Source organism: Mustelus asterias, chromosome 23 (assembly GCF_964213995.1).
Source record: "Mustelus asterias chromosome 23, sMusAst1.hap1.1, whole genome shotgun sequence".
In the NCBI taxonomy this organism is placed as follows: domain Eukaryota; kingdom Metazoa; phylum Chordata; class Chondrichthyes; order Carcharhiniformes; family Triakidae; genus Mustelus; species Mustelus asterias.
The window spans coordinates 46,543,818-46,565,298 of record NC_135823.1 but is presented as its reverse complement, the minus strand read 5'-3'; the positions used below and the strand labels follow the sequence as shown (position 1 = coordinate 46,565,298).

Below are 21,481 nucleotides of genomic sequence, written 5' to 3'. Positions count from 1 at the left end.
AAAATAATTGCTCTAATCTTTTAAAGAAAATTCAGTTTTGTAAAAAAAAACTTGCAGTTTCCCTGATGGTACAGTGGCTAAATATACCATGCAGACTAGCAGCTGGAGGTCCAGTGGATTTTTGCTGTGGCTGAGTTAGCTGAATTCTGCCGGACAGCAATTTGATAACATTGGCCTTTATGGCCCTGAACGGATGAGATAAAGTCAGCCTTATCACTGCTAGTAACCTCTGTTGGAAAGTTCATATGCTTGAACAGGAAACGAGGACGGAATTATTCACAGCTGTTATGGGGTTAATATATCCTGCTGATACTCAATACTTTGGCCTTCGTTAGTTACTTGGGTCATGACCACACCATAAAACTGTACCCCCATTTATCGTCTGTGACCATAAGACATAGGAACAGAATTAGGCTACTCGGCCCATCGAGTGCTCTGCCATTCAATCATGGCTGATATTTTTCCCATCCCCATTCTCCTGCCTTTTCCCCGTATTCCTTGGTCCCTTTATTAATCAAGAACCTATCTGTTTCTGTCTTAAAGACACTCAACGACCTGGCCTCCACAGCCTTCTGCAGCAAAGAGTTCCACAGATTCACCACTCTCTGGCTGAAGAAATTCCTCCTCATCTCTGTTTTAAAGGATCATCCCTTTAGCCTGAGGTTGTGCCCTGTGGTTCTAGTTTTTCCTACTGGTGGAAACATCCTCTCTATCCAGGCCTCATAGTATCCTGTAAGTTTCAACAAGATCCTCCCATCATCCTTCTAAACTCCAACGAATACAGACCCAGAGTCCATAACTGTTCCTCATACGACAAGCTCTTCATTCCAGGGATCATTCTCGTGAACCTTCTCTGGATCCTTTCCAAGGCCAGCATATCCATCCTTAGATATGGGGCCCAAAACTGCTCAAAGTACTCCAAATGGGGTCTGACCAGAGCCTTATACAGCCTCAGAAGTACATCCTTGCTCTTGTATTCTAGCCCTCGCGACATAAATGCTAACATTGCATTTGCCTTCCTAACTGCCGACTGAACCTGCACGTCAACCTTAAGAGAATCTTGAATGAGGACTCCCAAGTCCCTTTGTGCTACTGATTTCCTCAGCATTTCTCCATTTAGAAAATAGTCTATGCCTCCATTCCTCCTCCCAAAGTGCATAACCTCACACTTTTCCACATTGTATTCCATCTGCCACTTCTTTGCCCACTCTCCTAACCTGTCCAAGTCCTTCTGCAGCCCCCCTGCTTCCTCAATAATACGTGGCCATCTACATATCTTTGTATCATCTGTAATCTTAGCAACAGTGTCTTCAGTTCCTTCCTCCAAATAGTTAATGTATATTGTGAAATGTTGTGGTCCCAGCAGTGACCCCTGAGGCACACCACTAGTCACCGGCTGCCATCATGAGAAAGACCCCTTTATCCCTACTCTCTGCCTTCTTCCAGTCAGCTAATCCTCTATCAATGCCAGGATCTTACCCTTAATACCATGGGCACTTAACTTATTTAACAGTCTCCTGTGCGGCACCTTTTGGAAATCTAAATAAATCATGTCAACTGGTTCTCCTTTATCTAACTTCCTTGTTACCTCCTCAAAGGACTCAACAGATGTGTCAGCCATGACCTCCCCTTGATGAAGCCGCGCTGACTCAATCCTATTTTATCATGTACTTCCAAGTACTCCGCGATCTCATCTTTAATAATGGATTCTAAAATCTTGCCACTGACGGAAGTCAGGCTAACCAGCCTATAATTTCCCATTTGCCGCCTCCCTCTCTTCTTAACAGCCATGTTATATTAGCTACCTTCCAGTCCTCTGGTACCCTTCCTGCCGTGGAGATGCCGGTGTTGGACTGGGGTAAGCACAGTAAAAAGTCTCACAACACCAGGTTAAAGTCCAACAGGTTTATTTGGTAACAAATACCATAAGCTTTCGGAGCTTGCTGCTCCTTCGTCAGATGGAGTGGTCTCTGTTCTCCAACAGTGCACAGACACAGAAATCAAGTTACAGAAAACTAATTAGAATGCAAATCTCTACAGCCAGCCAGGTCTTAAAAGGTACAGATAATGTGGTTGGAGGGAACATTAAACACAGGTTAAAGAGATGTGTATTGTCTCCAGACAGAACAGCTGGTGAGATTATGCAAGACCAGGGGCAAGTTGTGGGGGTTACTGATAATGTGACATAAATCCAACATCCCGGTTTAGGCCGTCCTCATGTGTGCGGAACTTGGCTATCCCTTCCTGCCTCCAGTGATTCCTGAAAGATCACCAACAATGCCTCCACAATTTCCTCAGCTATCTCTTTTAGAACCCTGGGGTGTAGTCCAACCAGTCCAGGTGATTTATCCTCCTTCAGACCCTTCAGTTTCCCCAGAACCTTCTCCTTAGTGATGGCCACTACACTCACCTGTGCCCCTGATTCTCCTGGAGCTCTGGCATCCCACTGGTGTCTTCCACCGTGAAGACTGATGCAAAGTAACTATTCAGTTCCTCTGCCATTTCTTTGTTTCCTATTATTACTTCTCCAGCCTCATCTTCCAGTGGCCCAATGTCTATTTTTGCCTCTCTCTTACCTTTTATGTATTGAAAAACACTCTTCCTATCTTCTTTTAAATTGCTAGCTAGCTTACACTCATATTTCATCTTCTCCCCCCTTATTGCTTTTTTAGTTGTCCTCTGCTCGCTTTTAAAGACTTCCCAATCCTCGCCACTTTGTCTGCTTTTCCTTTTGCTTTTATGCTGTCCTTGACTTCCCTCGTCAGCCGTGGATGTCTCGTCCTCCTCTTAGCATATTTCCTCCTCCTTGGGATGAATTTCTGTTGTGCCTCCCGAATAACTCCCAAAACTCCTACCATTGCTGTTCCACTATCTTCCCTGCTAGGCTCCCTTTCCAATCAACTCTTGCCGGCTCCTCCCTCATGTCTTTGTAGTTACCTTTATTTAATTGTGATACCATTACATCTGATTCTAGCTTCTCCCTCTCAAACTGCAGGGTAAATTCTATCATATTGTGTTCCTAAGGGTTCCTTCACCTTAAGTTCCCTAATCAAGTCTGCCTCATTACACATAACCAAATCCAGAATTGCCTGTTCTCTAGCAGGCTCTGTCACAAGCTGCTCCAAAAAACCATCTCTTAGATATTCCACAAATTCCTTTTCTTGGGATCCACCACCCACCTGATGTTCTGAGTCCACCTGCGTATTGAAGTCACCCATGATTATTGTAATATTGCCTTTTTTATATGCCTTTTCTATCTCCTGATTTATTTTCTGCCCACATCCTGACTACTGCTAGGGAGCCTGTACATAACTCCCATCAGGGTCTTTTTATCTTTGCGATTCCTCAACTCTACCCACAGAGATTCTATTTCTTCTGATCCTACATCACTTCTTGCTATTGATTTAACTTCATTCCTTACTAACAATGCAACCCTGCCCCCTTTGCCCATCTGCCTGTCCTTCTGAATGGACACATACCCTTGAATATTTAGATTCCAACCCTGATCCCCTTGCAGTCACGTCTCTGTGATGCCCACAACATCGTATCGACCAATTTCAATGTGCGCAACCTTGTTCTGTGTACTGTGCACATTTAGATATAACATCCTCAGTCCTGCGTTGACCACCCCCCTTCTCATACTTGCCAACTTTTTTGCTCTGCCTGAGGTTAGATTCCTGCCACCTTCTATACTCTGTTCTATTACGTGGTCTGGAAACTTTACTAACCTCACCTGCGCCCTCAGCTCCATTAACCTGCACTTCTACCCTCTCCTTTAACTTTGATTTTCTAATTCGCCATACAACTGAACTCTCCCCCCCACTATTTAGTTTAAAGCCCCCCTTACAACCCTAGTTATACGATTCACTAGGACTCTGGTCCCAGCATGATTCAGATGAAGACCGTCCCATCGGAACAGTCCCCTCTTCCCCAATACTGGTGCCAATGTCCCAGGAATTCAAACCCATTCCTCCCACACCAATCTTTGAACCACGCATTTACCTTCTTAATCTTATTGACCCTGTGTCAATTAGCTCGTGGCTCGGGTAGTAATCCAGAGATTGTTACCTTCTTGGTTCTGCTTTTTAAATTTAGCTCCTAGCTATTCGTACTTCCTTAGCAGAACCTTTGTTCTACCTATGTCATTGGTACCTACTTGGATCGCGACAACATCTGTTTCATCTTTTAAATTCTTTAGTAATAATTAGATTTTTGTATTTTGATAACAGATGTAATTATAGGAGATTGATATTTTTGTTCTACTTTGTAAAATTTCCCCCCAGAAATTCAGATAGGCCAGGAGCAGGTGGGTCGGTGATGGAAAGGCCACCTACTGGCAGGGGAGTATAAAATCCAACCCATCATTTCTAAAAACATTCCCACCACTCCGGTTTAAGTGGACTGGCTTGTAGCTGCTGGGTTTATCCTGAGAAATGACTACAAGATGACAAAGACTGTGACTTGAATATTCAATGGTACATGACATTTAGGAAGGACAGGAAGCTAGGAAAAGGAGGAGTGGTAGCTCTGTTAATTAAGGATGACGTTGGTACAATACAGAGAGATGATCTTTGTTCTGGAGTACAAGATGTATAATTAGTTTTGGTGAGAAATAGTAAAGGAGAAGTCACCTGTGGGAGTGGTTTAGAAACATAGAAAATAGAAGCAGGAAGAGGCCATTTGGCCCTTTGAGCCTGCTCCGCCATTTATTTTGATTATGGCTGATCATCAAAATCAATATCCTGATCCTGCCTTCACCCCAAATTCTTTGATCCCTTTAGCCCCAAGAGCTATATCTAATTTCTTCTTATAGGCCCCTGATAGTAATCACACTGTAGGATGGGGTATACATGAATAAATGATGGAGGCTTCTGAGAAATGTCTGGTGATAAAATGTGGTTTTAATCTACATATAGATTATATGAATCAGATTGACAAAGGTAGCCAATGAGTCCGTAGTGTTTTCAGAACAGTTTCTTAGAGCCAACAAGAGAGTAGGCTATATTAGATATGGTAATTTGCATTGAGATGGGATTAATTAATGACTTCCATAGTGAATGTCCCTCTGGGTACTTGTCTATTTCTCATTGTTTGAGGAGGAGAAGAGCAGATCTAACACTAATGTTTTAAACTTAAATAAGGGCAGTTATGAGGCCTTGAAGACAGAACTGCCCAAAGTGAAGTGGGAAATTAGATGATGAAATAGATCAACGGAGATGTGGTGGCAGACATTTAAGGAGATATTTTGGAATACTCAGAAAAGAGTGAGAAAGAAAGGCTCTAAGGGAAGGACGTTCCATCCATGGCTAACTGAGAAAGTTAAAGGTAGTATAAAATTGAAAGAAAAATTGTATAATTCTGCAAGTGTGAATTGCAGGTCTGAAAATTAGACAGAATATAAAGAACAGCAAAGAATGACTAAAAGATGAAGAAGGAATTAGAGTACGAGAGGGAGAGCAGGCTAGAAATATAAAACCAGATAGTAAGTGTTTCTGCAACTATTTAAAATGGAACAAAGTAAGTAAATTAAGTCCCCTAGACAGTAAGTTTGGCAAATTAATAATGGAAATTAAGAAATAGCAGATAAATTGAACAGATACTTTGCATCTGTTTTCACTTTGGAGGATACAAATAATATTCCAGAAATAATTGTGAATGAGGCAAGGTAAGGCGGGGTGGGGGGAACTAAAACAATTACAATCACCAGGGGAAAAGTAATAAAATTATCAAACTAAAAATTGCTAAGTCCCCAGGTCCTGATGGACTTTATCCTAGAGTCTTCAAAGATTTAGCTGCTGAGATAGTAGATGCATTCGTTTTAAGTTTCCAAACTTCACTAGTTTCCGGAAAGATCACAGCAGATTGGAAATTAGTGAATGTGATTCCTCTGTTCTGATGTGGATTTAACCTGTGCCTAATGCTCCCTCCACTCACATTGTCTGTATCTTTAAGATCTGATCAGCTGTAAAGATTCACATTCTAATCAGTATTCTGTAACTCGATTTTGTGTCTCTGTATGCCCTGTTTGAGAGCAGATATCCACTCCATCTGATGAAGGAGCAGCGCTCCAAAAGCTAGTGGCGTTTGCTACCAAATAAACCTGTTGGACTTCAACCTGGTATTGTTAGACTCCCTACTGTATTCCTCTGTTCAACAGAGGATGGAGTCAGAAAGCAGGAAACTACGGGCCAGTTAGTTTAACATCTGTCAGGGAAATTGATGGAATCTATTAGTAAGGAGGTTATAGCTGGGAATTTAGAAAATCTCAATGCAATTAGACAGTATCAACATGGTTTTGTGAAAGGGAACTCATGATTCACTAATTTGCTGGAGCAATGTGGATAAAGGGAAACCTGTGGATGTGCTGTACTTAAGATTTCCAGAAGGTATTTGACAAGATGCCTCATCAAAGGTGACTAAACAATGAATTCAAAGTCCAAATTGATAATGTAAATTGATAACTGTCATGGTCTTGGCACTGAACCTTGTGGAACAACGCTTCCCAACTTCTGCCACTCTGAATATATTCTTCCCACTCTCTGTTTTCTGCCAGTACATCTCCTTTTCTTTTATTTTAAGTGCATTTATGTTGTTACTCATCTTATCATTCAATGTCAATTTGTTATTATCTCCCTGGTAAATCATAAAAACCATAGAATCTCTGCAGTGCAGAAGGAGGCCACTGGCCCATTCAGTGTGCACCGACTCTCCAAAAAAGCATCTTACCCAGCACCCACCCCCCTGCCCTATCCCCGTGGCAGTGCTAACCACTGCCACATGCTGCCCACACCCAAGCATAATAATTATTTAATATTTCTGCCATCTCAGTATTGTTATGACATCTTTTTTCCTTGATTTCGACTGATGTAAAGTAGCAAATCAGGACAATAGCACCTCTTCCTTCTTGGGTGTATCCCCTTTCATCCCCTAAACTGCCGTACTTCCCCTTTTACTCTTCATATGTCTATAGAAAACTTTTGAATTCCTTTTTATGCTAGCTGCCAGCTCTTCTCATCTTTTCTTTCAGCTACACTCATTTCATTTTTTACTTCCCCTCTGAACTTTCCAAATTCAACCTGATTGTTAGTTGTATAATAAACTGACATCCCTCATATGTACTCTTTTTCTATTTTGTCCTACTGTTGATCTCTTTGGTCATCCAGAGAGATCTGGCTTTGTTTGCAATGAGAAGGAAAGTTAGAATGTGTGCCTCGAATGTACCTGAACTGCCTCCTCTTTAAAGACAGTTTTTTCAATTTCTGGTTGGCCTGCCAGTCATTGATTCCAGTTTATCTTGGGCCAGATGTGTTTTCACCCCATTGAAATTGGCCCTCTCCCAATTAATTACTTCTACTCTTAATTGCTTTTTGTCCTTTTTTCTAGGTAACTTAGATCATGTGATACTGTCCTCTCTCTGAATGCTTTCTCACTGATAGTTGTACCACATTGCTACTTCATTCCCTAGTACTAGATCCAGGATTACCTCCTTTCTCATTGGGTTAGATACTTATCGATCAAGAAAATCCTCCTCAACGTATGGTTAAAAAATGTTTCCCCTCCCTGCCCATTACAGTATTACTATTCAGTCAATAGTAGGATATGTTGAGAATGGAGGAGTTAAAAGGGCAGTTGTTTAAGTTCCACTCATGTACTTGAGCCCAAACATCTAGGCTGGTATTCCAATGCAGTGAGCGTCACACCATCAGAGCTTCTGGGTGAGACATTAAACAGAGGCCTTCTCAGGTAGATGCCAACAGGACATGGATCAGCATCACAAAAACAGATTATCTGGTCATAATCACATTGATGTTTGTTTGAGCTTGCTGTGTGCAAATTAGCTGCCAGGTTACAACAATGTCTACATTTCAAAAGTATTTCATTAGGTATAAGTGCTTTGATATGTCTTGTGGTTGTGAAAAATAGTATAAAAACAAGTTGTTTTAAAAATATGAATTCTTTCATTTCTTAGCACAGGTAAAGACCAAAGATCAGGAACCCTCCCTGCTCCCTGAGCAGCGGTTGGTGGCGTGGCCCAGGCAAACAGTATTAGGGTAGCAGAATGTGACAAAAATACATATCATCATGAAAACAACCAACTAGCAGCTTAATCCCCTCTTTAAATATGCATTTGACTCATTTGCTTCGCATTGTGTGATTCAGCATGCTTAGTGAATGGTCTGCGACTCAATTGAAATGCAGTGCAGTCTTTATTGCTTTTGAAGAAAACACATCAACTTAGGTATTTCATTGTCTTTTGCCTTATCGCATATTGCAGTTTTCACCTTGCAAGCTTCACAGTGGAACTGACATATCAAAAATACTCATGAAAAGTCCCAACCATTTGAAATTCTGTTTACTCCTTTGACAAGCACACATGACTGCATGCAAATTATTGTATTCACACCACTGTTTGTGGAAATAATTTCACACCAGTCATTAAGATTTTCCATGCCATTTATGTGTCACTAATCTTCTTAGTACACATGCTGAATATTTTAGTTAGTTAAAGGCTATATCAGTTGTGTGGCAGAGTGGGTGTGTGCCCCTGCTCTGAGGCAGAAGCTCTGGGTTTGAGTCCGACCCCAGGACTTGATGGCCAAAGAAGGTATGTTCATAAAGTGGCCATACAGGTTAAGTATCAACTTGCACATCCTTTCAACAGATACTGATAGCAGCTGGGATTTTCTGGCCTTAATTGCTTTTTGTCCTTTTCTCTCGGTAACTTAGACCATGTGATACTATCCTCTCTCTGAATGCTTTCTTACTGATAGTTGAACAACATTGCTACTTCATTCCCTAGTACTAGATCCAGGATTACCTCCTTTCTCATTAGGTTAGATACTTACCAATCAAGAAAATCCTCCTCAATGTATGATAAAAACTGTTTCCCCTCCCTGCCCATTACAATATTACTATTCAGTCAATAGTAGGATACGTTGAGAATGGAGGAGTTAAAAGGGCAGTTGTTTAAGATGTGGCAGGTCAGCCAAAAGTCCATGAATTTCAGCGCGACCAGTCAATCCCAGTGGTGGGCAGGGTGGCAAAATTCTGCTCCTAATCAGCCATGTGTTGAAAAGAAGGGTAGAGCCTCTACCATCCCAATTCGTAGCTGCAGCAACTCAGACTTTCTAAGGGAAATGGACTCCTGGGAGAATCCCGATGGGGGGTAAACTTGCTGTATATTCAACCTCTTTAACAAAAAATGCTCGCTGCAGGATACAGTGCTGAAAGAAGATGAATGACCTTCTTTGTGCATGGCAAGTCTGCCTCATCACGCCTCTCATCATACCTCCACGGTGATCTCTCTCCCAGTCACCTCATGGAGTCCCAACATTTGGCATGTCAACCTCCCCGCCGCTTCCCCCACAGTCCTCCAGTACATCACCTGCTCCTCATATCCCCAGTCTCACTCACCTCCCACGCATGCCAGACTTCATTACCATCTGATCTCCAGGACTCTTGCCTATACTCTCCCCATCTATCTCATTGCAGGACAAACTCGAGCACAACTTGCGTGAACAGGCACAGCCTGCTGGAGTCATGCCGGAGCTAAAAACCCTAATGCTCTTTGAGGAAAGAGTCTTTGAGCTGACAGGTGAGGAGTAGGAGCACACTTGTGCGGAGGGTGAGATGAGGGAAAGAGTCAAAAGTGAGAACCCTCAGCACATGTGGCCATGGTTCAAGACTCACGTGAGCTAACTTCCTCCCATCAGTCTGCCTCTGTGGTGCACTAATGCCATTTCCCTTTCTTTGCAGGTCAATCAATTGACCAACCTGACCATCCTTGCACCCTCTGGAGACCATAGATCAGAGCAGCTCTGAGGGAGACATTTCAGAGACAGGTATAGAGGAGGCATAGCAGCTGTCATCCGAACCCTCCACCAGTGCAGATGTGACTAACTCGGTGCAAATAACCAGTAGGCAAGCTTCTGGGTCACTTAGTGGTGAGCAGCTCACCAGTGAGTTCTGAATGTCTACAACAGGTGGAGCAAGGAATGTCCTAGGGATCTGGAACCTGGAAGTATGCCGGATCTCAGGACTCTGTGAATTCCAGACCAATGATGTGCCCCTGGGTACGGCCATCCCAAAGCTGCTGTGGCTACAAAGGCAGAGGTGCGAGCATCAGGAAAGGATAACAACATCCCTTCTCGGACTGCAGGGTGGACTGTCCGAGAAGATGGTGTCATCACTCCTACGCAATGAGGCCAGAACTGCGAGGGTGGTGTCTGCAATGGAGACCTTGGTGAGGAAGTTCAACTCATGAACTCCATGGCTAAGGGCATGAGCTCCATGCTGTAGGACTTCAAATGCAGTACCAGAGGATGGCAGGGCTTCTGGATCTCACTCCAGCTCCCGTCCATTCCATAGAGGAGCCCCGGGAACCCAAAGGGAAGAGAATCAGCAGGAGCACAGCCTGGGGCCTTGCATCAGGAGATCCTGGGGGTATTCAGTCCATCTGACACCACCATCCCTGTGACTGACATACCTCCAGCCCTGCACACCAAGGAGGGCAGCACTGCAACACCCATACTACCCGAAACTAGGCCTGGACCCTCAAGGTCCAGGCTACCTAGTGTATGCCCGCCAAGGTCATCTCAGGCAACAGGTCGTGGAAGTCAGCAGGCTGTCTCAACCTCAGCTGTGGATCCTGGGGATACACCTAGATGTAGCAGGAGGGTAAAGAAGAGTAAGAAACGATAGGCATCTCGTGGGCACGGTTCCATGAATCTCTTGAATCAAAAACTGAAAGAAAGACAACATCAAAGTGAATGATGAGGAGTCCTGACAATGCCCTGACGCACAGCCTTCTCACGATCTGGGACATCCACCTATGGGCAACCCCTATGTGAGTGCCTTTCTCTCCCTCCCCTGTCACACAATAGCCACTTCCCCACAGTTTCCCCTCCTACCTCCACTGGAATAAAATGCTTCAGCGGCCCATGTGACTCCTTCAAGGATGAGAAGTGAGGGCAGCTGAGTGCATTCAATGGACCTATGTTCTAACCAGTGCTTTCTCTGCAATTGACACCCTGGAGGGCAATGGCAATCTGAATGCTCACCTCCGATATCTCCTTTGGAGGAGAGGTTGCCAAGTTCTTGTTTTTATTGAGCTATTCTATATCGCACCCGGCACCCAATGATTATTCCATGAGTGGGGAGGTCCAATGGGAGGGCCCGCTAATAAGTTGCTAATGTATTTAAATGAGGTTCCTGATGTTCTGTGGCATGATTCTTGTTACATCACCAACAAGGGGCCTGGAAAATCGGAAAACCAAGAATCATGTTTCCTGATTCTCGTCTGTGTCACCATTCTCCCTGATGGCTAACACGGACTGAAAATTGCCCTATCTGAGTGAATTGTAACACAACATCATATCAGTTGTGGTTTTAACAATGTGGATTTTCATCTGAAAATTGTGCCTAACTGGAGCTATTCTTTTCAGTATATGCATAAATGCTTCAGGGATCTTCATCTAATGAGGTTAAGATAATCTGTGTTACAAAGCTACTTAAGAATATTGAAGTGATGTTCTTCTATTTCAGATTCATGCAGATCTATTTATAAATATGTTCTTGTGTTAGGATAATCATATGCAGATTGCAAAAAACTTTCTTCATTTCCTAAAGGAACTATCTCTTGCTGGGTAGTTGTCCCTCTGATGCTCGAGGCTCTCTGGTTTAAAAAAAAATCCAACTGTCTATTTTAATGTCTGTATGTGTCAAGACAGTACATATTGGCAGGCTTTTCGACTATGGGGAACATTATGGCTAAATCTGATCTTGACCTCTGACATTCATAGATATATATTTCCAGCAGGTGATAGTCAAGAGGAGCAGATACCTTGCCTGATTGACTCCTCCTATCCAGCCCAGTGACATTGAGATCAACATTCACATCTAGTATTGTCCACTACCCAGCAGGAGAAATTGTATAAATTAGACTTTTATTTCTCCCAGCTGTTGGTAAATGATGCTCAGTGTGTCATAATTGGGAACGGGGGCTTTCTGTAGACCTTTCTTTGCCGTCTGTGAACTCAGTCCCTGTCTTCACCTTCTCTGAGCTTGTTTTCTGACCCAGTTTTTCTCAATCTCATCCCCTGTCCTCTCTAAAGCACCAGTCCCATGTTATCATAGATCATCATAGAAATCATAGAAACCCTACAGTGCGGAAGGAGGCCATTCGGCCCATCGAGTCTGCACCGACCACAATCCCACCCAGGCCCTACCCCCATATCCCTACATATTTACCCGCTAATCCCTCTAACCTACACATCTCAGGACACTAAGGGGCAATTTTTTTTTAGCATGGCCAATCAACCTAACCCGCACATCTTTGGACTGTGGGAGGAAACCGGAGCGCCCGGAGGAAACCCACGCAGACACGAGGAGAATGTGCAAACTCCACACAGACAGTGGCCCAAACCGGGAATCGCACCCAGGTCCCTGGAGCTGCGAAGCAGCAGTGCTAACCACTGTGCTACTGTTCTTATACTATTTGTGGCAAATTGCAACCCATGAATTACCTCTTAAAATTAATAACTGAAAAAATAGGTTCCGCATGCCAACATTGCCTGAGATCATCTTTCTGTGGGATTGTGGGATCATAGAGTTGACTTTTGCATCTTTTAAGTAATGGGGCCATTCATGGTAGCTCAATATAGACAAGTGAACATAAAATAAGCTATAATTACTTCTAATTTTAAGAGGTAGAAAGGAAAATCTTATTGAGTCACAAAGAACACTATTAAAAAGAGCTTTACTGTTCATTGTGCTGTAACACTATCAGAATCTGACCTAAATGTCAGGATCAGTGCAAATGTCTTCACGGCAACAGGGAGCTAAGTCTCTCCAATAGTAATCTAGAAATATAGAAGCCAAAGTATTTCAGCCATCTGGTCCTCAGAGTTTGTTACTTTTTTGTGCCGTAATTTTGCACATATTAATTTGGGTGAGTCCTTGTTCCTGTTTTAACATTAGTTTCCTTGGAAATTCTGACGTGCTGATCTCTTCCTCTATATAGTAAATACTGACATAAAGTATTTATTCAACTGGTCTGCTATTATCATTTGCACTGACAATATTACCATTATTTGTTTTAACAACTTTGGGCGTCGGATTGGGGGGAATACCCCAAAAAATGCACTGAGGAATCCCTCTTGGAAGGTCTCAAATAAGGCTTTACATCCCAATTGTCCAGGAGCGCTAACTTCCCCTGGATAATTGCATTGCACTGGGAGCCATCCAGCAAAGCAATTTAAATTGCTAACTTCGGATGGTTCTGCCAGTTTTATACCAATTGTTACACTAAAAGAGTTAGAAGAAATAAAATCACTTCTTACTTCACCATAACTATTTTAAACACCGACTGAGCTCTGTGCGGGACACTGCCCACAATCCAAATCCCAACCTTCCTCCCCCCTCGCCCCATGGGATTCCCCCCCAACCTCTCGACCACCAGACAGAGGGGACTGCCCCATTCCCCAATCTGTAGGCCCGACTCTAAGTCCCCCTCCTCCAGAGCGGACCCAGATATCATAATCTCTGGAGCAGACCCGATGAGCAGAACCTGAACAGCCAGATCCTCTTACCTGGACGCTTAACTTCTCCCTGGCCTGTCAGTTTAACTGGGCCCTTTAAACCTATCTGTTATCCGGCAGTCAGAACAGTAAAAATGGAGGCCTGGCCTCCTTGAGTTCGCTGGAGTTGCACTGTGCTGTGGTCTTTGGGGACTCTTTTGCTGTAGGCCTCAATGAACTTCAGGAAGTGGAGATCTCAATGAAGTTTTCCAGAGCAGCTAAGCGAGTAATTCCAGAGAGCCATGGCTTTACACCACTGGGTGTGAGTTATGGACCATTGTTTATTGTTGAAGAGGTTTTCTTTTTGAGGTTATGTATTTCTAAAGCTTAAGCTAAATACAAAGACTCGTGAACTCAGTGTCCTGATTCAAGACCAATACGCATTGAGAGAGAGATGCAGGAAGGATTCCAACTTCTCTCTAAAATTACATCACATCAGCATAATTGATATGCCATTTTCGAAGATTTGATTTCCCCGCCCACTCTGTCATGCAGACTGGATGGTCCAATTATATTAATACACAATATTTACGTTGGCCAATAGCATTCTACCTCCTGGCATAATTAGGAATTAATTGGCTAATTGGACCCAAAAGCCCTTCCTGTATTGCTTAGCAACCTGCTTACAAACATCAGGCTAGTGTCAGACCATGAGAATTGCTAAGGAGCCACTTTACCTGTCTAGCCGGCCATACCTTTATCAGCAAAAGCTGAATAGTTCCATTCATTGCAATTAGCACTTGAACACTTCTATTCATTTATAATCTCAGCAATTCTCCAGTTGCAAGGACTTTACTCTAATAATTCTGTCTCCTATTGTTACCAGAGAATGCAGTCTGTCTGATTTCACTTTTTCCCATTACGCTTTTGACCAAAGTGCACAAATATCTTTAAAACTACATTTCAAAGTTACAATACTTGATGAAAGTCTATTACTATTGATCATATATGTGGTTCGAAAACAATACCTTTGCATAATATATGTAGGAGGCACATCGTGATACCTTTGGTATAAGGGATATTATGATCCCTAACTAGCCTACTTCGATTTAAAAGTCCCTTAAGCAGGGGTTTCAGTATCCTCTGCTATATTTCTGATCACTGTCTTTTTCCTTATCCATTTGTTTCTGTTAACTTTGATGTCCCTTGCAAATTTCTTTTCATTCTTCCTTTTTGTAGCTCCTGCTACCTTTTTTGTCACCCTTTCCGGTTTTACGAATGTAACACTATCATTTCAGAAAGGAGGGAGAGACAAAACTGCCAGTTAGCCTGACATCAGTCGTTTGGAAAATTGTGGAAGCTGTCATTAAGGAAATCCAGCAATGCACTTGGAAATTCATCATATGATTAGTCAAAGTCAACATGGATTTACAAAAAGGAAATTGTGTTTGACAAATTTATTAGAGTATTTTTTGAAGATGTAACACATAGGGAGGCAGCGGAGAACCAATAGGTGGCATATATTTGAATTTTCAAAAGGCATTTGATAAAGTGTCACACAAAAGGTTAATGCACAAAATGAGGGCTCATTGAATTGGGGATAATAAGTTAACGTGGTTTAGAGGATTGGTTAACAAACAGGAAGCAAAGAATTGGGACCAGCAGGCATTTTCAAGTTGTCAGACTGTAATTAGTGGCGCGCCACAAGGATCAGTACTGGGGCCTCAACTATTCACAATCTGTGTTAATGGCTTAGAAGGAGAGAGTAATGTATCGGAATTTGCTGACGATACAACGCTTTGTGGGAATGCAAGCTGTGAGGATGACAACAAGAGGCCTGAAAAGAGATAATGGGCGGGATTTTACGGCCTCGCTCATTCCAAAACCATAAAATCCCACCCGAGGTCAATGGACCTTCCCATGGTCCACCCCCTCACCTGCTCCGATTCCTGTGGCGGGCGGGACAATAAAATTCTGGCCAATGAGTAGGCAACAAGGTGGCAGAAAAGAGTAAAATGTGGGTAAGTGTGAGGTTATTCACTTCGGTAGTAAGAATAAAAAAGCAGAATCTTTTTTAAAAGGAGTAAAACTTGGAAGTATTGATGTTCAGAGGAATTTGATTGTATGTTTACAAAGAATGTAGCATGTAGATACAACAAACAATTGGGAAGCCAAATAGACATGTTGACCTTTACTGCAAAGGGATTGGAGTACAAGAATAAGGAGGTCTTGCTACAATTGTACAGGGCAATGTTGCAATTGCCATATTTTTTGTGTTTATTTAAATTTTCCATCCAGCATCCTCAGTATTTTATACGGGAGATGTTCATTTTATCTGGATGAACCAGCCGATCTATGCAGTTTTGTCTTAACATATTAAAAACTCAGTAATTGTTATAATTCATTGGAGTTATGCAGCTGACTTTTTTCAATTGTTTATCTCGTCAGAGGAGACCTGGAGAAGGGAGGATGAGGGGGATGAAGTCCCTGAAGAAACAAATGCTCAGTGGAACACGGGAGCTGAAGTCAACGAGACTCCGTTCACATACTTCAGATCCAGATCCTTCTATATGAGGAAGAGTGTTTCAGTGGACGAGCATCTTGGCTGGTTGGAGTATTCACAAGATCCTTCAGAAAACAAAATGGAGAAAATGAAGGTCAATCTCAGAAGAAAATTTGTGAGTAAAATGATTTGTTACTGTGGTTTTAAAGCATTTGCACAGTATAAATTGTGTGAAGAAAGATAAAAAAACAATGAATGAGATGGAGCTGAAGGGAGTAGGCTGCAGAAACAATAACCTCTTAATTGGTAGTGGGATTGGAAATAGAGGAGTAGCAAACAATTGATGGGCACGCAGAGGCATTAGAAGAGTGTGCCAGTATACATGGGCAGAAAGGAAGGACATGGTGAAATACCAAACATTTATCAGTGATTGGAATAGGTTGTACAACTGAAAGTTGCAGTAAGTCTACATGCTAATGAGAAACATATTTGCTCTTTCTTCCCTTCAGGAAATTAAGAATAATTTGACTGAACAAATGAACTGTTCTTTTGTAATACAATTCACATCTGACCTGTGAATTTATGGTATTGTTTGAATCATCCAGTTTAGATGTTGTACTCTGGCTATAAGATTTTCAGTGTAGCTTTTCTAAATGATGTGTTGAAGTAGTTCTTGATTGTAACCAACATTGCTTTTCGAATTACGTCACATTTTGTTCATTCACTGAGCAGCACTATATGATGCAGAAGTATTGCATGCTGAGTTGTGAACACTTAGGAAATGTTATACACTGGGGAAGAATCTGATATTCTTCAGGTGGGGAGCTATTAATCCATCTGTTCACCATGCTCACTGCATTCCCTTGAGCAATTACTGGTCCTCATTGAAACAAAATTTGTATTTATTCCTGCAATGCCAGCTCCATTACTGCTGGTAGCTTGGGTGCATCCTTTTTGTATGCTTAATGCATTTACCTTAAAACAACTTCAAACTGAAATAATTCGGAATGACCAAAACAATCTATATATGTTGATCAATGGCTGTAACTACATTGGAATACAGTTGACTTAACATGGATTTATACACTTGTACAAAAGATACTACTGATTTTTCAGATAATTAAAGGAATGATTTCTTGATCTGGGATGCAACTTTGAAGTTTTCCATTAATTCAGAAGCAATCATTAGATTTTGCTCACAAGCAACATACTTTATTTTCTGTCAGAAGCATTAAACAAATTAGCTCCTGCTTTCTGCGGTATTGTGTATGTAAAGAATATATCATTCATTAATTATGGTATTCTAAGTGTCAGCACTATATCACTTTCCAGATGTTTTGCATGTAAGGAATGTATCTCCATCATGCCCTGTGATATTTTGTGTGTGAGAAATGTCATTTTTTGTAATATATCATGAGTGAGTGATAAGTCATTGTATGAATTCCAGAGCACCATTTCAGTGAATCTTTCTCCACAAAACCTTTAGCTTGGCCTTTGACATATGAGGCCATATGTAGCCTGTTGTGAGAAATAGACAAAATGTCATGCTGATGCAATGGGGTGAATACCCTTCTGAGTTTGAGGCAGTGCAGAGGGAGATTTGCTCTGGGTAGAATTTTATGGGTGTTGGGATTTCCCACCCCACCATTAGAACAAGATAATTGGCTGGAGGTGAGATTTCTACCCCTCACTCGAGAGAAAATCTCACCTCAGAATGGCCTGCAACTCCGTGAACCCAGCAGAGCCACTGGGAGCACTGGCCATTGCTCGGATGGCAAGTCTAAGTGCTGGAGCTCACAGGACCAGGTAGGGGCTGGGTCACACAGTGGGGACGGAGAGAAAACTTGGGAGTAGTAGGGAAAGGAGGGGGCCTCTTGATGGAGAGGCTAGAGAGGAGGGCAGACTTTGTGCACTAATCTGAAAAGGGAGCTAGTGATGGAGGCACCCTCCCATCTTTCTTGCCCAAGCAAAGTGATCTGCAGGACGTCCCCAATTCCCACCCCGAACTCCTCCTGCTGGCGAAAAATTGTGCGTGGGCAGGAAGTGGCCCTTAGGTGGCCAATAAATGGTCGCTTTTGGGCCTGAATCAGCGTGAGCACTGGTAGGCTTTCCTTAGGCCTCACCCAGTGCCCTCCATAAAGTTGTGGATAGCCAGGGACTGGGCAGAGGTGGCAGGAAATCCACTTGGGGAATTCTATGGGTCTCCCCTGAATGAAAACCCACCAACGGGAACCATAAAATTCTGCCCCCTGTTTATATAGAAGCCGGGATTGACGGGACAGTACCTTTTGTCGATACCATATCTGTCCTGACATAGATGTTTTGAATGTGAAGTGTTCTATTTCCTTGCAGCTTTGAGGCTCAGCTGTGGCCACCCTGAAGTAAGACAATGTTTGCTTTCTTCATTATCTCTCAAAATTGCCTGTTGCTTTTGAAACCCGAAAGGTTTCCAGCCACTGCACTGCCAGTTTAATAAAAGAAAGCAGAATACATGTCCTGCTGCTCATGAATTAAAAATTAATTATAAGATCACCTGTGACATTGGATAGTGGCAGAACTAGTATATCCTCTTACTAATTACCAGGCTTGACAATGTCATTAGGAGACAATTAGCCTGTGGTGGATAATAAAACTGTTAGTGGCTCCGTGTATGGTTTCAGAAAGTTGTTTAACCCATAAATAAAAGTGGTCTTTTAATTTTGGAGGAGGAGCACTGATCGCAGCTGCAGTACCACAGAAACACAAAGATTACTCTGCCTGCATATTCACTGCATTTGGATTCAGCCTCAGTCAATACATATATTCTAAGATCCAGAGAGAAGCATGAGACATTTGAGTCCACTGTAAAGTTATGACACGCCTTGGTAGTTTGTACCACTGTGGTCAGTGTGCATAATGAAGAAGCTGTGTTTTGGGGTAAGAATAAGCTTACAATTTTGTCTCTTTGTCAAAGTACTAAAGACGGTAAACTTTTCTGTTACAAACATTCTTTCCATTTCACATTGCATTGCTCCCATCTTCCATCAGGCAACTGTAGGTTGAAATCTATTTACTGTCTGAAAATGAAAAGCAATATTTCTTTACTGATTCTTTACTGAGTATTGGGATCCACCAGGCAAATGGCAACTTTTGTACCATTATGTGTACTCTAGATTGGATCAAAGCCCATGGCCATATTGTTATTTCATTAGTACAGCTCTTGAATTGGGCGGACACACACCAGAATCTGTGTGGGGTTGATACAGTTGATGGATTCTTTATATTATATTGTGAATAAATTCCCATGACCTTTTCAAATTTGCCTATTTTTTTCTTTGAATTTTACCAGGCAAACATGCAAACTGGGGAGCAGAGAAGTTTGTGAACTGCAACAATTTGCATTTACATTGTGCCTTTCATATAACAAAAGTGCCTTATAGAGGATTAGTGGACAACGGCCATGAAGCAGGCGAGAAATTAACAGAAATTATGAAATGTTTTAATACAATAAATAAGTAGAAACTGTTTTCACTGGCAGAAGAGTTATTAACTGTTGTAGGGTGTTGGATACCATTCTTTAGGTCCGAGTGAACTTGATTTGATTTATTATCAAATAAATTGATGTATTAACATACAGTGAAAAGTATTGTTGCTTGCATGCTATACAAAGCATACCATTCATAGAGAATGAAATGAGAGAGTGCAGAATGTAGTGTTACAGTCATAGCGAGGATGTAGAGAAACATCATCTTAATGCAAGGTAAGTCCATTCAAAAATCTGACAGCAGCAGTGAAGAAACTGTTCTTGAGTTAGTTGGTACGTGATCTCAGACTTCTGTATCTTTTTCCCGACCGAAGAAGGTGGAAGAGAGAATGTCCGGGGTGCGTGGGGTCCTTAATTATGCTGGCTGCTTTGCCGAGGCAGCGGGAAGTGTAGACAGAGTCAACAGATGGGAGTCTGGTTTGTGTGATGGATTGGGCTACATTCACGACCTTTTGTAGTTCCTTGCGGTCATGGGCAGAGCAGGAGCCATACCAAGCTGTGATACAACCAGAAAAAATGCTTTCTATGGTGCATCTGTAAAAGTTGGTGAGAGTTGTAGCTGACATGCCAAATTTCCTTAGTCTTCTGAGAAAGTAGAGGCGTTGGTGGGCTTTCTTACCTATAGTGTCAGCATGGGGGAACCAGGACAGGTTGTTAGTGATCTGGACACCTAAAAACCTGACTGCTCTTGACCCTTTCTACTTCATCCTCGTTGATGTAGACAGAGGCATGTTCTCCTTTACGCTTCCTGAAGTCGATGACAATCTCCTTCGTTTTGTTGACATTGATTATTGTTGCCGCACCAGTTCACCAGATTCTCTATCTCATTCCTGTGCTCTGTCTTGACATTGTTTGAGATCCGACCCACTGCGGCGGTGTCGTCAGCAAAATCAAATTGGAGGGGAATTTGGCCACACAGTCATAGGTGTATAAGGAGTATAGAAGAGGGCTGAGAACACAGCCTTGTCGGGCACCGGTGTTGAGGATTATCATGGAGGAGGTGTTGTTGCCTATCCTTACTGATTGTGGTCTCTGAGTTAGGAAGTTCAGGATCCAGTCACAGAGGGAGGTGCCGAGGCCCAAGCCACGGAGAAGTCTCATGTAGTGAAGTCTTTGTAGTCTTAAGTAGGTTAACTGTATATATTTATTAACTACAAGAACTATGTACATAACTAAGTACAGGGTTCAAGCTAGGTGCTGTCTCCATGCTTGCTTGTGCACATGGCTCTGTCCAACACTGGACTGACTCCTAGGTGCGGGTTATGTGTTATTTTACATCACTATGTAGGCGATACTGTGTTGGTGTTAACCATAGATCTGCCAGACCATTATACAACATCTCCCTTTTACAATATATTTAAGTTATTCCTGTTTACCTCTGATATTTACATCATCATTACTACCCCATCTCCCCCCTTTAGGTCACTGAGTTCAAGTGTTTGAAGGCCTTATAACCCCTCCACATCTCATTTACACTACTGTCAGAGGAATGGTAGACCCTTTCGTTGCAGAGGAATTATGTTGATTTAGAAGTTGTTCTGGCATCTGGGCATCTTTTTATCCTCTTACAAAAACCAAATTACCTTGGTGTTGAGAGCAGATGTTGGGGACTTCAACTCCGTGGAGCTTTTGTGCATATGCTGACCAGGGTGTACTTGCGCAGTTCTGCACTATTGAGTTTTTGAGCGCAGCATGGCAGTGCAGAAAGAGAAATGGCATGAAAACCCAGGTCAGGTGACTGGGTGGAATGCCATTGAGAAGAGTCCTGTGGAGGGGATAGGGTAAACTTCCAAAGCAAGAGTCCCAGAGAGAGGACAAGGACAGGAAAAGGTCCCAGTTCAGTTTAAAAAAAAGAAAAACAGTTTCCAAACAGGAAAAGGTTGAGAAGAGCAGACTTCTAGTGAAGAAGGCAGGCAAAGGTTGGTGACTCTGTACTGC

The 21,481-nt window shown here is 42.4% G+C and overlaps 1 protein-coding gene across 1 annotated transcript in view; it reads left to right on the top strand.

Annotated features, from left to right (window-relative positions):
* LOC144510434 (ankyrin repeat and fibronectin type-III domain-containing protein 1-like) overlaps positions 1-21,481 on the top strand; it is an 878,059-nt gene that overhangs the window by 183,881 nt on the left and 672,697 nt on the right. The window contains exon 4 of the mRNA XM_078239881.1: positions 15,966-16,195. Within this exon, the coding sequence (XP_078096007.1) occupies positions 15,966-16,195 (230 nt within the window). The remainder of the gene's footprint in view (positions 1-15,965; positions 16,196-21,481) is intronic.